The following is a 14,989-nucleotide window of genomic DNA, read 5'->3' as shown; positions in this document are numbered from 1 at the left end:
GGGGATGGCGGTAATATCGGCACCGCAAATTGCAGTACCGTTATTACCTCCAAAGTCCCCTTGCGGGTCCCGTCCTTAACGCCTGTTAAAATCAGGCGTTAAGGGAGGACCCGCATAGGGACCTCGTAATAGGACGGTAAGGGATTACCGGTACCGGTTTACCGCCCGGTCGTAATGACCCCCAATGAGTACCGCATGCTATTCATTTTGGAATTTTTAAGCTCCTAAATGACTTTTCCATGGTTTATAATCGTTTTCAGCTGTAACTCACCATCATGGTAGAGCAAACCATTTAGCTTTTGAATGTGAACATGCGCTATGGACACTCCTCCCCTCCAAACTTGCAATGCTCCAGAATGTCTGTATAACTACTCCCCGCCCGCTTCAGGAAACAGTAACAATTCAGACACCTGGAATTTACTGTTTTTCTGCTTATCAAGCCCATTGTATTGATTGCATTTCCGATGCTCAAGGTTTTGAAAGAGCATTTTTTTTCTAGACTTCTATTTGATCGTTATGGGCTCTATTTGATCATTATGGGCTGTGGCTTTTTTAAAGAATGATGTGACATGACCCTGACATCTTCGCTTCTACCGAATAATTATTGGTGCTCTTGTCCTTTTTGGTTTTGGTTTCAAGTGGTAAAGCCATCTTTTCCAAAGTATTACTGTGTATGTGGGCTTTCAGATTCTTTTAAGGATACAAAGTGTGTTGTGTGGTTCATCTAGAGAAGGACACGGATGAAATGGTGGCATTTCAAATGTGTTTCTTCATTCAAATGATGAGGAAAGGCCTTTCTATCCCTATTCTCCGGGTTTTCCCAGCCTAACACAAAACTAACTAGGGTGCTCGTCGTCAGTAGTTTAGTCCAAAGCAAGAGTCCGTTCTCCATCCAACACTACTCTATACTGACCCTACAACTAAGCAGAATAACAAAAGAAATCCAGGAGAATGACTCCCTTCTCCTGGACGGGCTCTGTTCGCTTCAATAGCTTAATTTCAAATCGTTGTGGTAATTTCCTGAACTAGTTCCTTCAATTCTTCTATGGGGCTTTTCCACCTCTGGGTGTTTCCTTTTTCTTATGACCAAATGTTCATTGGTTTCTGAACTTAGGGCGTTTACCCTTATCCTCAACAGTAATTTGCAGAGTCTCTGTAACTTGCAGTTTCTCTGTATCACTTTCTCTACTTGGATGTTGTGATCTGTTTTCTTCATTTGTCTTGGTACTGGGATAAGTATGTTTAACCCAGTCATTTCCTTTACTTTTATCTAATTTATTTTTTATTTGTATATGGTTTTAAAACACTTTTACAAAAGAAAAAAGCCTATATAACAATAAAAAAAAAGTAAACTAACTGCTTACAAAGTAAAACGCCACCTGATATTTCTGCTGACAAATGGTTGAAAAACACACATAACAGTAAGAGGAATTTAAGAACCATAAGAACAATTTAGATTCATAAGAAAAGAAAAAATAAAGAGAACAATTTTCCAATCATAAGCCAAACAAAAACAAACCTGAGACCCCCGAATTCTTTCAGGCATAAAAACATTGGTGACCAAGAATAGACAGCAGTTGTGATCTGAAGGTGTTTCATAATACTATATTACTTCTTTCCAAAACCTGAACCACAGTGATTGTTAATGCTGTGACGTAGCCAGAGATCAGTTTATTTATTTATTTATTTATTCGGATTTATTTAAAGCGCACGTCAGCCCGGGGGCATCGTGGCGCTGTTACATGAATACATACATAGTCTGGTTACAATGGAAGGAAGATGGTTACAAAGCAATTTTCATTACAGCAAGCATTTCGTGTCGAAAACTTTTCGTATCAGATGCGTGCGAGCTGAAGTGGGTGTAGGGAAGGAGGAGTTAGTTGAATAGCGTGGTTTTGAGGGATTTGCGAAAGAGATACAGCGATGGTTCTGCTCTGAGCGAGTTGGGGAGGGCATTCCAGAGCTTAGGTGCTATGTGAGGGAAGCCAATGCCGCCGGCTTTGGCTCTTTTTACAGTGGGTACTTGGAGTTGGTTGGCGTGATGACTTCTTCTGGGGCGGATGGAGGAGTTCTTGGTTATAGTTTCAGATAGGTAGGGGGGTGCTGTGTGATTGATGCATTTGTGTGTGAGGGTGAGGATTTTAAAGTTGATCCTTTCCTTGACTGGGAGCCAGTGGACGCGTCTTCTGGCCTGTGAGATATGGTCAGTTTTGGGAATGTGTAGTGCAGCACGGAGGGCATTGTTTTGCACTATTTGGAGCCTGTTTAGGTTTTTTGACGAAGTGCCTGCCAGGAGGGCGTTACAGTGGTCTAATCTGGCTCCTATCGTAGCTCTGGCTATGGAGAGGCAGTTGGGCGTGGTGAGGTAGGGTTTTATGGCGTAGATGAGTTTGGTAGTCAGAGCAGAAGCTGAGGCAATGGCGCTGGTTTGTCTTGTCATTGAGAGTGTCGCGTCAATGTAGACTCCTAAGGTCTTGACGGCAGAGGAGACAGGTATGCTAATACTGTCGATGTTCATGTGCGAATAATCGGGGCTGAGTTTGGTTAGCGTTTTGTTAGGGGCTAGGATGATGATTTCGGTTTTGTCTCCGTTTAGGCAGAGACCATTGATAGCCATCCATGTTTGGATAGTCGAGTAGATTTTGATGAGGGCTTCTGAGTCAAGGTCGTAGTCTCCAGAGAGGGGGAGGAGGACCTGCGTGTCATCAGCGTAGTTGGTATACGCTATGTTGAGGGAGTCCAGTAAGTCAAAGAGGGGTTTGGTGAATAGGTTGTAGAGGGTCGGTGCGGTGCAGGACCCTTGTGGGACTCCACAATTGATAGTGGTGGGGGGGCGCTATCCTGGTCAGAGTACACTTTCATGGCCCTGCCTTCAAGGAAGGATGTGATCCACGTGGTAGCCTTGTGAGAGAAGTGTGCAGCATTGGAGAGGTGCGATGTGAGAATGCTGTGGTCGACCAGATCGAATGCTGCTGAAAGGTCGAGTAGGAGGAGGAGGGCAGGTTTGCCTGTGTCCATTATTTTAGTAATTTGATTTTTTAAATCTAGAAGAGCAGATTCAGTCCCATGGCCTTTGCGGAAACCTGACTGTCTTTTTCCTAGGATGGTGTTGGTTTCCAGGTAGTGTTGGATTTGATTGTGTGCGGCTTTGTCTAGGATTTTAAGGAGAAAGGGGACGGTGGTGATGGGGCGATAGTTGTTAGGGGAGGAAGGATCGAGAGAGGGTTTTTTTAGGAGTGGGCGGACCCAGGCTTCTTTTAGGCATTGTGGTACACTTCCAGACGCGAAAGAGGCATTGATAAAAGCCGTGATGATGGGGGTGAGGTATTCTGCGCACTCTTTGATTACGGAGGGTGGGCAGATATCCCCTTTGCATGTGGAGGGTTTGATTTTTTTAAGGAGGTCCTTGACTTCCGTCTCTGAGACTTCTCTGAAGGCAAAGAGGGGTGTTTGTGAAGGAGAGTTGTAGGTGAGAGGTATGGGCGGGCAGGTGGGGGTGTTGAGAGCTTTGCGTTGGGAGGCTATTTTGTCTTGGAGTAATTTAACTTTGTTGAGGAGAGCAGCCTGGATGCCTGTACACCATGCTTCGTCCTTGATGATTTCGTCTGGGCTGGAGGCTGGTGTGGTGAGTTCTTTGAATATGGAGAAAATTTCTCTTGATTTGGAACTGGCATTAGTGATTCTCTGGTTGTAGGATTCGGATTTAGCAAGGAATATGGCTTTTTTGTAGGTCAGAGAGATCTCTTTAAAGTCATTAAGCGAGGATTGGTTAGGCGCTGCTTGCCACCTGGATAGGGCTTTGCGTTTCTTAGTGCGTAGGACGGATAGTTCTTCAGTGAACCAGGAATTGCAGTGTATTGATTTTTTTCCTTTTTTTTCTTCTAGCGGGGCAATGAAATCGATGGCTTGAGTGAGTGTGCTGGAGTAGATGTTGGCTAGAGATGTGGGGTCAAGGGGGAAAGGATGCTTGAGTTGCGGGGTATCAAGGAGAGGGGCGAGGTTGGCAGCAGTGAGTTTTTTGGAGCTTCTTACTTTAGCGGGTGGGGCATGAGTTAAGGTTTTATGAGTGGGCGTGGTAGGAATGGTGAATTGGATGAGGTGATGGTCCGTCCATGGAAGGGCTGAGATGGAGGTAATTGCAGATGAGCAGTTGTGATCAGCTAGCCAGTCAATGGATCTGCCTTTGCTGTGAGTGGGTGCAGTAATTTTGTGTTCGAACCCCATGTTAGATAATTCTTTGGCTAAATTTGCGGCTGCTTTGTCCTTCGGGTCAGCTAAGCCAAGATTAATGTCCCCTAGAAGGATGCTTTTGGTGGTGCTTTTGAGGTTGTTGCCTATGTTTTGGAGGAGCTGCTTTTGGTAGTCAAGGGGAGATCCTGGTGGTCTGTAGGTGATAAAGAAGTTTATGGTGCAATTAGGTGAAAGGGCTAGTTTGGCAGTGAGGAGATCGGCGTTATTGTCCCATTGTTGATTACACATTCTTATGGAGAGGGTGTCCTTAAAGATGAGGGCCACGCCGCCACCAATTTTTAAGTTTTTACGGTCCTGTTTAAGGATGGTATAGTTTTCAGGGAGAGCGAGGTGAATGGAAGGACTGGAGGCTTCATGGAGCCAGGTTTCGGAAATGGCAAGTATGTCGAGATTGTGGGTGGTGATAAGGTCATTGATTTCAATGGCATGGGCATGGACAGAGCGCGCGTTGATGAGAGCGCATCTTAAATTTGGATGTAGAGTGTGAGTGTTGGTGGTGCTGGGGGTGGGCGGTGTGAATTTGGGTGTGTGAGGCTTGGGCGTGGCACATGCAGCGTGATGATCAGTCTATCCCAGAACATTTCAGAGAGTATCACATCTTCTCTAACCATAAATCTGGTAAATAGGGCAGATCTTAGTGGCCATGTACCCTCACATTCCAGCAAAAGATGTTTCAAAGATTGGTTTATCGGATTCGTACATATGTCACATAATTTACTAGTGTTCTCTCCTTGATCCCTTTTAACAAGAACCTCTCCCGTGTGAACCAGATTTAAGCGAATTCTAAGGAAGTTTTTCCTGACTTTCCAATCTGGAAACTTAACAAGATATCTTGGGAGAGTCCCTAATTTCTTATCAAAAATAGGTTTAATGGGACTAGAGACCGCATATTGTCAGTTGTTGGAATCCAGTCCATCAGTTCTAGGGCTTTTTTGGCTTTTACACGGTTGGGAACTAATGTTTTCTTTAATCTTTTTAGTACTGGGACAAGTATGATGCCTATAGTTCTCTGAACTCTTCTTAGTGCTCACACAAGTAGGATTACTACACTGGTCTTTGTAACTGTGACCTGTGCAGTTATGGCAATTATAGTGTTCTCCCTTCTGCCCAGGTCTCCCGCTCTCCCCGTTTTCTTCTTGTTGAATGATGTAGCGTCACCAGGTCAGCATTCACTCCTTCTTCCTCATTGGTGCTTCCGCGGCTTCGCGGATCAACTGCTTCATTTTTCCCTGTGTAGTTAAAGGACTGCATGTTCTACCTCTCCTCGGTCACGCCACTGCTTCTTCTGACCTCGAGCATGCATACTATGGCTTCCTGTCCTCTCTGATCTTTCTTCTCTTGCCGGTTGGCAGAATCCTCTTAACTGAGGAACCCTGGGTTTCAGCAGCTTCTTCTTCCTTGCATGTTTGGAACTCCTGGGCTTCAGGTTCTCCGGACCATCTTCCCATTTAACTTGCAGTAGCTGGGTCCTCACCAGCATAGGACAATAGTTCTTTCTTCCTTTCTCTAGAGCACTCTTCATTACTCGCTTGTTCTTCCAAACATTTAGGAATCTTTATGCCTTCTTTACTCTTCTTCTCAGTATTTTTGGCTTTAAGGCTTGTGTTGTGATAAATATTACAATAGCAAACAGTAGTTTGTTCAAGCCGATTTGAGGCCCTGATGTGAAGTCCTGCTTGTATGAGGGACTCGTATGAAAGGGAGTTAGGGAGGTCCTTGACTGAACGGGGGTCCTTGTCCTCAAGAGGGTAGTGTCTCTCTGGTCCTGCTTGCTACCACCCGAGGGGCAATATCACGTAGCGGGCTCGCCTCCCCAGCCTCACAAGGAAATATTCCTCTATCGGGAGAAGTGGGATCCTGCGATTAGTCACAGTTGGCTTGCTGTTTCTTTCCTGTAGCGCTTTCATCCAATTAGATTTGTGCCGGACTCTTAAAATACAGCCAGGCACCCTGATTGGATGAATGCACCGGTCACTTGAAGCAAATACACCTTTTGGCTCCCCACCCTCTTATGTTTGTCCTCCTAAGGATAGAACTTCACAAAACATTTGCAAAAATTCAGAGATGCATGTATATTGTTTTTGCAAAGTCATTATATATATATATATATATATCACTACCCCCCACCCACCCCTAATATAGAAGATTGTTTCACTGAGATGTGAATCCTGCCATCATTTGAAACACATTTAATAAAAACTATTTCTTTGATAAATTGTATCGTGTTTGGCCAGCTTTCCTTGATACGTAAGTCTGACACCTCATGAAACGCTCCTAAAAGTATTTAAATGGGCAATATGACTTGAGCAGAATTAATTTGCATCATGACTGCTATGCCACCTCCACCCAATTTTGTCTCCAGTATTACAAGTATGCTTTGTGCTCCATTACGCTCGTCCCCTTACATTTTCTGGGCATGTTCCTGTCTCATGGCCAATATATGGACTGTTAACAAAACTGTCGGCAATATATTTACCAAAAAGAATCTAGATCTGCTTCGCAATGCTCTTGTTCTTTACTGTGCTTAGTTAATTTTATTGCTGAAATGGATTCAAATATAAACGTTTTTCAAAAAAGAAAATGAACACAGTGAAACATTTTGACTTTGTTTCCATTTGCTTTTGTTTCCCCAGTCCGGAACGTGTCCTGTATGCCGTCATGTCCTTACCCCGGTGGTTCCAGATGCCGCTGCTACCGCCACTTCATTCCTTTCTGATCATGAGAGCCCTCCTTCAATCCACAGTGCTGCTGGGACACGATGAATTGAAATGTTGGTTTACTTGACTGAAAATGTAATATAAAGTTAACATCGATATAAAAATTTAATTGCTGCAAAGTTATGTATACATATATATGACTATATATACACATATATATTAAATGCTATGTATAGTATATAACCGCTTACAAAGAAAATATACGAGTTTATAAACTAGGTTTAGGTTTACAAGACTACTTTTTAAATTGAAATTCAAATAAATCTGCACTGTTTTTCTGCAATATATTTGTTACTGTAATCTGTAACGCATCTTAAGCTTGTTATTAATTTACTTTATCAGATATATTTTCTGTGGCACAATATGTTGTAACTGCAGTGCAGTTAGAGCTTTAAAAGGTATGCTTATAATCCTCTTTTCCATAATATAATTGACTTGTTTTTGTCAAAGATAGTGCCACTAAGTGACTTTGTAATTAATCTCTCATATTTGCATCAAATGTGAAGATGTTCTGTGATCACATCAGTAGTAAAAAATGGTTTGTTTCGAAATAAAACATGTAAGGGAGAATGGCTTTTTCATATTTTGTCTCCCAGGACTGTTGGACCAAAGGCAGGTCGGAGAACGACCAGAGGATAAGTACGTAGCTTTAAGGTCGCTAGGTGTATTTGGTGCTTGAATATATGTTAATTATTCCCACTGATTGATGGAATAATTCAATTTGTTAAGCTACATTTAAAGTTTGTTCAGCATCCAAGGCTGCTTCTTCGGTCTGTGGTGTCAGATCTGAGACCCCCTGTTACCAGACACTCACGATGTTTATTAGGCCTGGAATAAATCTCGTTGGTTTCTAAAGCATTCTACTATACATTGAAATGGTGTATGCAGCCCATCTCCGTTTTGCTGTTTTCAAAACCTTTTAGAATCATCCTAAATTTCAAACACCAAGGTGTTAGAAAACCACTCTATGCATGCGTACTAGGATCCACAAAGTATTAACGAGTCTTTCCATTGCATTTGCTGGTGTAATAGGCCTGTTACAGGGGTTGCATGCAGGCTTCATACATTTTTGGTGATCACATGTTTACATGCAGACTGAGAGGCAATATTCTAGCAATTTAAAACTGCACAAGTTGTAAAACAATCAAAATGTTCTGGTTATTCAATTGTTGTCATGTATGTCTTTTGTAATTTATGAACGAAAGGTGGCCCTTTAATTGCATCCAGCTGAAATAAAAAGCATGCAATCCGTAACGATGTGCATTTAACTGGTTTTACTTCGGTATCCTTGTCATCAAACCTTGTTGGTAACCTCAAAAGAGTCGTAGTACAAACTATTGCATAACTAGAACATAGTAGTTACATTTTGGTTGAATTGCTATTTGTGCAAATTTAAACTGCTAGCATGAAGTTAAAATATTGCCCAAAAAACAAGCTGTCTCTTTACCCCCCTCCCCTCCGTAAACGTGTGATGACCAAAAATGGTTGGAGCCTGCATGCGACCCCTGCAGCAGTAGAGTTGCCTCTGCGCAGACATCAATATTTTCCTGTTGGTGTCAAAGTATATCATCCAAAACATGCGTTAGGATTATGGATGATGTTATGAAGAAGAACATGAAGAAACAGTACACTGTAACCGCTCCAGAGACAGCACCTCAGTCTGTCACAGTAACTGCACTGTGCACCATGTTGTAAAATGGATTATATGGATTAGATAAATGGAAGTGAATCACCCTAATATGTACATTACCTTCCTATAATAAAGAGGAGAGCAGATTACAGTAGCTGGGGCCAATCCTTGAATTTCTTCCTGACGATAAGCGGGATGTGGCGCTCACACTTCTTCATGAGGGAGAAGCAGCATTGGATCATGCCATTTTTATTACTGTGGACATCACAGACACAGGATTCCACTAGATGGTTCAGTGCATTGTTACGGTATCAAGGTTGGCATACGGCCACCAACTTCTCGCAGGAAGTAGAGTCCGAGGTTGTCGATATGCTTTTAGATGGCATCAATCTCTTTGGGAAGAAGATGGATGAAACCTTGCAGGCCATCACGGCCGACAACGTAACGGCTTGTTCGGTGGGTACTCTGCAACAGCGTCGCCATCTTTTCGCTGGGGGAAAAAAATTGTTACTTCTACTGTTGTATGGGAAATGGCTCAGGCCAGGCTCCCCACCTCAAAACTTTGTGGAAAACTGGGGAATCCTAGCTGACAGTTCTCTGAGGAGAAGTGGGAGTTGACAGTTGAAGGGAAGCCTTGTATAATTAACAGGAAGTGTGGCATTGGGAAACACCTCTGCCAGACCCCTACACTGAAATCCCAGCATTCCACCAGACAGTCCCATGGAGGTAGTCCCTCAAGCTGCCTGTGCAGTGTCTTTATAGGGATTCCAGTCTTCTCTCTGTGTAGCACCGGAGGTCGGCTGGTAAGTGACCGGTTTGCGGTGAAAGAATGATGCACCAGACCAACTATACTCCTTGAGCTGACCCCAAAGTGGATGTTTCGTTGTATGTGCTCCAGAGTACATTGGAGTCCAATGATGCCGACTGAGTGGTTTCCTGCTTCCATGAAAGCAGAGCTCTTGGGGTACTACCCGAGGAGACCTAATGCATTCTGGCATGTCTGGGCACCTGGATCGAGAGAACATGTGGGCCTGAGCACCCAGATGTGACGGTTTGTTCAGCGACTACAAGCAAGGTGAAGCCTATGATTTCTTAAACTATTTGGAAAGCGTGTACCATCATTTTTTGTGTTATTTCCAGGCAAGTGGTACCCAGCAAAATGTAGCTGTGAACCCACTTTATTTTTCAGCCAAGATTTCATTTTTGTTTCCTCTGTTCTCCTGCATTGGATGTTTCATGGATTCACATGCTATTTGAATATTCCCCATCAGGCTGAGAATCCTCTGTAACATTAAAGCAGTTTACCTTTCAATCTGTAAAAATGCTCATCACCTTAGTGCTCTATTAGTAATATACTGCCCATCGGCCAATTCGACCGGTTCTCCTAGCTCCACCCCTGGTGGTCATCTTCAGAATTTTTACTGCACATTAAGTGTTAGAAGTCTTCAAGAAATCTCTCTTAGGATATTCGATTGTCTATTTTTTATTTGTCTTTCCATCTTGGTTTTGTGCTGTTTCACTTCTGGCTGCCTGGTGTGAACGTTTGACCCTTTATTCTTTATTTTGGCAGCAACTGCCATAAAAGATTACAAATATATATACAGATTACAGTTGTAATAACATAGTTTAGGTATCAAAAATCACATAAAAACCTCAGCGACAAATACAGTACAAATAATTCTACAGGCAATTCGACTCTGCGAGTAAATAGAATGCACTTGGCGTTTCTGTACCCCTACCCCGCAGGCCCAAAGCTAGCCCTTCACAGAACTTCCCTATGGCGTAATTCCTTACGCCCATACAAATATCAGTACTTGGTAATAGTTGTTTTTACGCCAGACTCCCTCCCCCACCTAGACCTGGCAGGACATGATTAGTCATCTAGGCCTTGTTCTATGTGACCATGCCCAGCTTTAAGACCCCAGGGCAAATGCAACTTTCACTTCTGAACACCTCAATAAAAAGGTAAGTGCAGGTCTGTAGTGTCTAAGGCTACTTACTATCTGTAAGTATACGTATCAACCTGGTCTTCCTAATGTCATTATAGAGTGGGCAAAACAAAATTAAATGAACCAGGTTCTCTGTGTCCCTACATGGGCAGAGGTGACTTTCTCCCAGTTTCCATCTACAGGTATGTGTTGCCAAGGACAGGACATCCAGCCTTGCTCTATTAAACATGTTCCGATGCTGGTAGTTTCTGACAAAATACCCTGACAGACCCCACATAGGGCTAAGCAGGAGGTAGTTCCTGACCTGTATGCTATTGAATATTTAATTCTCCCTCGTCTCTGCAAAAAGATAAGATATTCAGTCTGGACTCCAGCATTCTTTCTAGAAATTTCAATGAACTGTGCATGGTCCTGAAACATGATTCCAGGCCCAGCCTATGAAGCAGAAACCTGATATGGACCAGATAGTCAATTTAGCTCCAATTAAAAACAAATTGTGGATCAGAGCCTTAGTTAAATTAGTCTCATTGTATGTCCAGATGCTGTGCCAAAAAAGCATTGCTCTGACTTGGACCATATCTGTTATATAGGTTTGTTCATTGTGACAAATCTGAGGATGTCGTCCCTTCTCCTCTGGAAGGGAGGAGGCAACCTTTCCCAGGGGGCCAGGGCAGTGCATCCACAGTACAGTAATCCTCCTTGCGGTGGTTCGCAGCGGGAGGATCACCTGGGAAGGGAAGCCTCTTATGGTATCTTCAGGAGATGAGGTATAACCCCACTGAAAATCCTTTAACCCCTTTTCAGGAATGAAATTCTCCTCCCATCTGCCCTGATACGACATGTTTTATTGTAAACCCAATATAACCAATTGTGTCACACAGAGTAAAGAATAAACTAGTATGGACTTGTATCAGAAACTGTGTACTGAGATGAGGAAGAGGGCTGCGAGGAGGAAGCTCACTCCGGTAAATGAGCAGTCTAGTTCTTTGGAAAGTCTGATTGGTTCAGAGTAACTCTTTCCCAGCGCTTCTTTTAGTCATTCCCCTGCTAACGCCTTGTTAGTTTTATGTTCTTTTTTGGTGTTTGTCATGTTAGCGCTATTATGCCTGCGGGCCTGTCCTCAGTGCTATACAAATTAATAAGCTAAAGTAAACACAGGAGTTTAATTGTAGCACAGATGAGAGGCGGTGGAGAATCCCTCTCGGTAGCTGTGACGGGAGAAACTAAGCTGTCCGCTGGAGAGCACAACACACCAGACAGAGACGGAAACAAGACACAGTCTGCCGGGGAGGAGAGATAGCAAACATAACCCAGGAGTCGGTTACTCTGAAGTTCACTTACTGAATAGACATGGGAGCGTCTACCCATGTCCACAGCAATGATGAGAGGAGAGCCGACAGCAAGGAAGATGCAGAATGCTGCAACAGCCGAGGGCTACCAGAGCCTGAAGAAGAAATCCTATAGCCCAAAGGACGCGCCCCGAGACCGTGGGTATGCGGGCTGGTGGAGTAACTGGAGGTCTGGGGAAGCCGGAACAAGCACAAACGCCTGAAGAAGGGTCCCAGAACATTTTGGTCTAACACACTGAGAGAAATACAGAAAACCAGGGGGATAGTTACCCCAATCAGTAATGAATATATGCCAAATGAATACATGACAAGTAAACACAAGATAAAAGAAACATTAGCTTGGAGGGGGGAGTGAACTAGGCTATTCTGGACAGCAATTGCAAGTCTGGGACCCGCACGGAATTGAGTCAGGGACTCCGCATGAAAGCAAGTTTGAAAACAAGGAACGCTGCATTTGGCAGGAGAATAAACCAAAGGAGCCCAAAGTTGCATTGTGAGTCTCTGACTTATACCCACAAGAAAGACTAACGATAAAAGGGTGTTGGACCCCAAAGATAATCCGAAATAACAGGGGCTGAACCCTATACAAGAAGGAAGGAGAATATATGAAATAACTGGGTTTGGAAGGAGAGTACACCAAGACCCCTCAAGTATTCCGAGTCTGGGATTCAGAACCAAATAGAATGCTCAACAAAATGGATTTAAAACCCTAAGACTGAGAAACGTGTTGTAGTACTTTTGGAAGATCCTTTGTGTTTTATGAGAAGACTGGAAAGCCGTTTGTCCCTTTTTGAAGTCTAGGGGAAAGTAACAATCCCCTGAAATTGGAACATTATTTTTGAACATTGTTTTTTTGAATCCTTATGAAAGCATCACTGTCTGAGAGCATTTGTTGTCTTGATGAACATGTTTTCCTTTAGAGTGAGATCATCCTTGCACCTTTTTATTAATTTATAGAGTGAGGGACGGAAATGGGTTTTGGGGACGTGACTGGGACAGACTTTTTACTTTTGGACATCCTGACTGTTTTAGTTCTTTTAGGGCAGGGAAACCCCTCTTAGATTTAGGGATAGAGGTGCAAGTTTTCAGCTGTCTGCAGTGCGATTGGCTTTGTATAGTCTCTTATATCTTGCATCTGTACGACCCTAACACAACAGCTTTCCTTTTGTAAATGGTCAGCATATGGGATAGTGAGGAGACCCCCAACTCGTAGAATCCTGCCTGTAGTCCATCTTTGTATCCCCAATTTGGATGAATGGTCATCCCAGTTTAGTTAGTCACAGACCAAGATAATCACATTGTTTGCCGACCTCAAGTAACTGCCCTTGCAGGTGTATCCTCAGAGCAGACTTTTGATTTCCCAGAGATGCACGTTATTTGTCATTTATTTGCATTTATTCTTTGGGCCCTTTCTGGCATATATGCTCAGTACCCATCGACCTACAGCTGGAATGATTTTGGTGTGGTTGAAGTAGGACCACATCATCTGCATAACTGAGGACCTGGAGTTTCCTCCCCATACATCTTTGTTCATCAGCATTAAGGGTAAGCAAGAAGTCTTCAAATGAGTTGGTATACAAATTTAACAGGAGAGGGCCCAAGACTCACCCCTGGCAGACCATCTCCTCTCTTAGCTAGCTTCCCATACCATAGTTTATCTGCACCCTCAACATTTGCCCCATTTCATCGCCTAGAGCGTTGCTGTACTACTTCTGTTCCGTTATAGGCCTTCAGGAACCTGTGGACATCATGGTGGACACCAGGTAGAAAAGCATGTTCAAGGACTGCTGGACTTGTCACCTTCATAAACGATGTCTCTCTTTGTACCCGGGCCACGACTTGACCAACTGTACCATCTGCCAATCGTTCTCGTCCAAAACTGGCATGGATCGCCACAGGAGGTTAGTGGCTTGGTTGGAGGAAGGTGCCGGGGCCTCTGCCAGGCACAGCAGACCCCTGGAGCTCACTCCTTAATCAAAGCAGCTACCATGAAGAAGCTTCCTGTGGGAAGAGGGGGAAAAAGGGACATGGATTGCATGCTCGTCCTGCTCCTTCGTCTAGGGTGTCTTCGACATCTTCGTCTCTGCCTACGGTCACCTCGTTGGCTACTGCAGCGCAGAGAATTCCCTCGTCAGCCTCTTCATCATCTATGAACTCTACGGAGTAGCGTCATTCGTCCAATACACCGCCAACGGCCCACGGACACTCAAGTCCTCTTTGACAACCATTATCCCATCGACCACTCTGTCGACCTCGTCGTCGACCAAATCAACTTCTTTAGCAATCAGATTGATAATGTCCGTTCCATCGACCACCTCATCGATGACCAAATCTACGTCCAATGCACAAGCTGCCTTGTCAGCTAGAACCACCATCAAGCATGTCTTCATCGTCCACAGCGGCTGTTCAAAGGCCCTTTCTTCCCGATTTGCTGTGGACTGGGAGGTTCTGTTAGGGTTCTCTTACTTCCCAGACCAACTTTTGCTGAGCAACTGTTCTCACTAGCTCCACATGCACCGCCTGCATTCCCCTGTCTGACCATAGCCCCTTCTGACCAACTGCTACAGTAGGTTGCCGATTCTGACATAGCAGAGTGAGTATTCTCTGACAACGAATCGAGTGTGCTGCCTTCTGCTATTATGCCACTGCCAGATCCTCCTAAGCAAGGTTCTGCTCTGCCTCTGCATAATCAGGGCCTTGCTCAACCGTCTCCATTTGCTCTTGTCCTGGTTGACATTCCTTCCAGACCTCACCGGGCTCCGGCACTCTCTTGCTCGAGGGACGTGTCTGTGGACATCTTGTCACACTAAAGACCCTGTTTTTAAAGCTCAAGCAATGGCTCACATCTCTACAGCAGAGGGTTAAGTCTTTCCTGCAAAGGAAAGTTTTGTTCCCTCACCACCATCCAGACCCCCTCCAGGGGCCCCACTTTAGCCATCAGTTGCTCTCACATATAGGTCTGCTGACATGACGGATTGTTCTATGTTTACTCACTCTATGGACGAGTTCGAGGATATGGCACAAGGTGACCTTGAGCCAGCAGATCTACCTCCAAAAGATTCACCTCCAGACGAGATTGGCCCCTTTCATGCT

At 44.1% G+C, this 14,989-nt stretch overlaps 1 protein-coding gene across 1 annotated transcript in view; it reads left to right on the top strand.

Moving 5' to 3' along the window:
- Positions 1 to 7,538, top strand: part of PJA2 (praja ring finger ubiquitin ligase 2) — a 578,273-nt gene extending 570,735 nt beyond the window's left edge. The window contains exon 9 of the mRNA XM_069625483.1: positions 6,885 to 7,538. Within this exon, the coding sequence (XP_069481584.1) occupies positions 6,885 to 7,013 (129 nt within the window). The 3' untranslated portion in view covers positions 7,014 to 7,538. The remainder of the gene's footprint in view (positions 1 to 6,884) is intronic.
- The last annotated feature ends 7,451 nt before the right edge of the window (positions 7,539 to 14,989 follow it).

Source organism: Ambystoma mexicanum, chromosome 6p (genome assembly GCF_040938575.1).
Source record: "Ambystoma mexicanum isolate Mex_15411 chromosome 6p, UKY_AmexF1_1, whole genome shotgun sequence".
Lineage (NCBI taxonomy): Eukaryota > Metazoa > Chordata > Amphibia > Caudata > Ambystomatidae > Ambystoma > Ambystoma mexicanum.
Note: the sequence above shows the minus strand (reverse complement) of the source record. Positions and strands in the feature narration are given on the sequence as shown.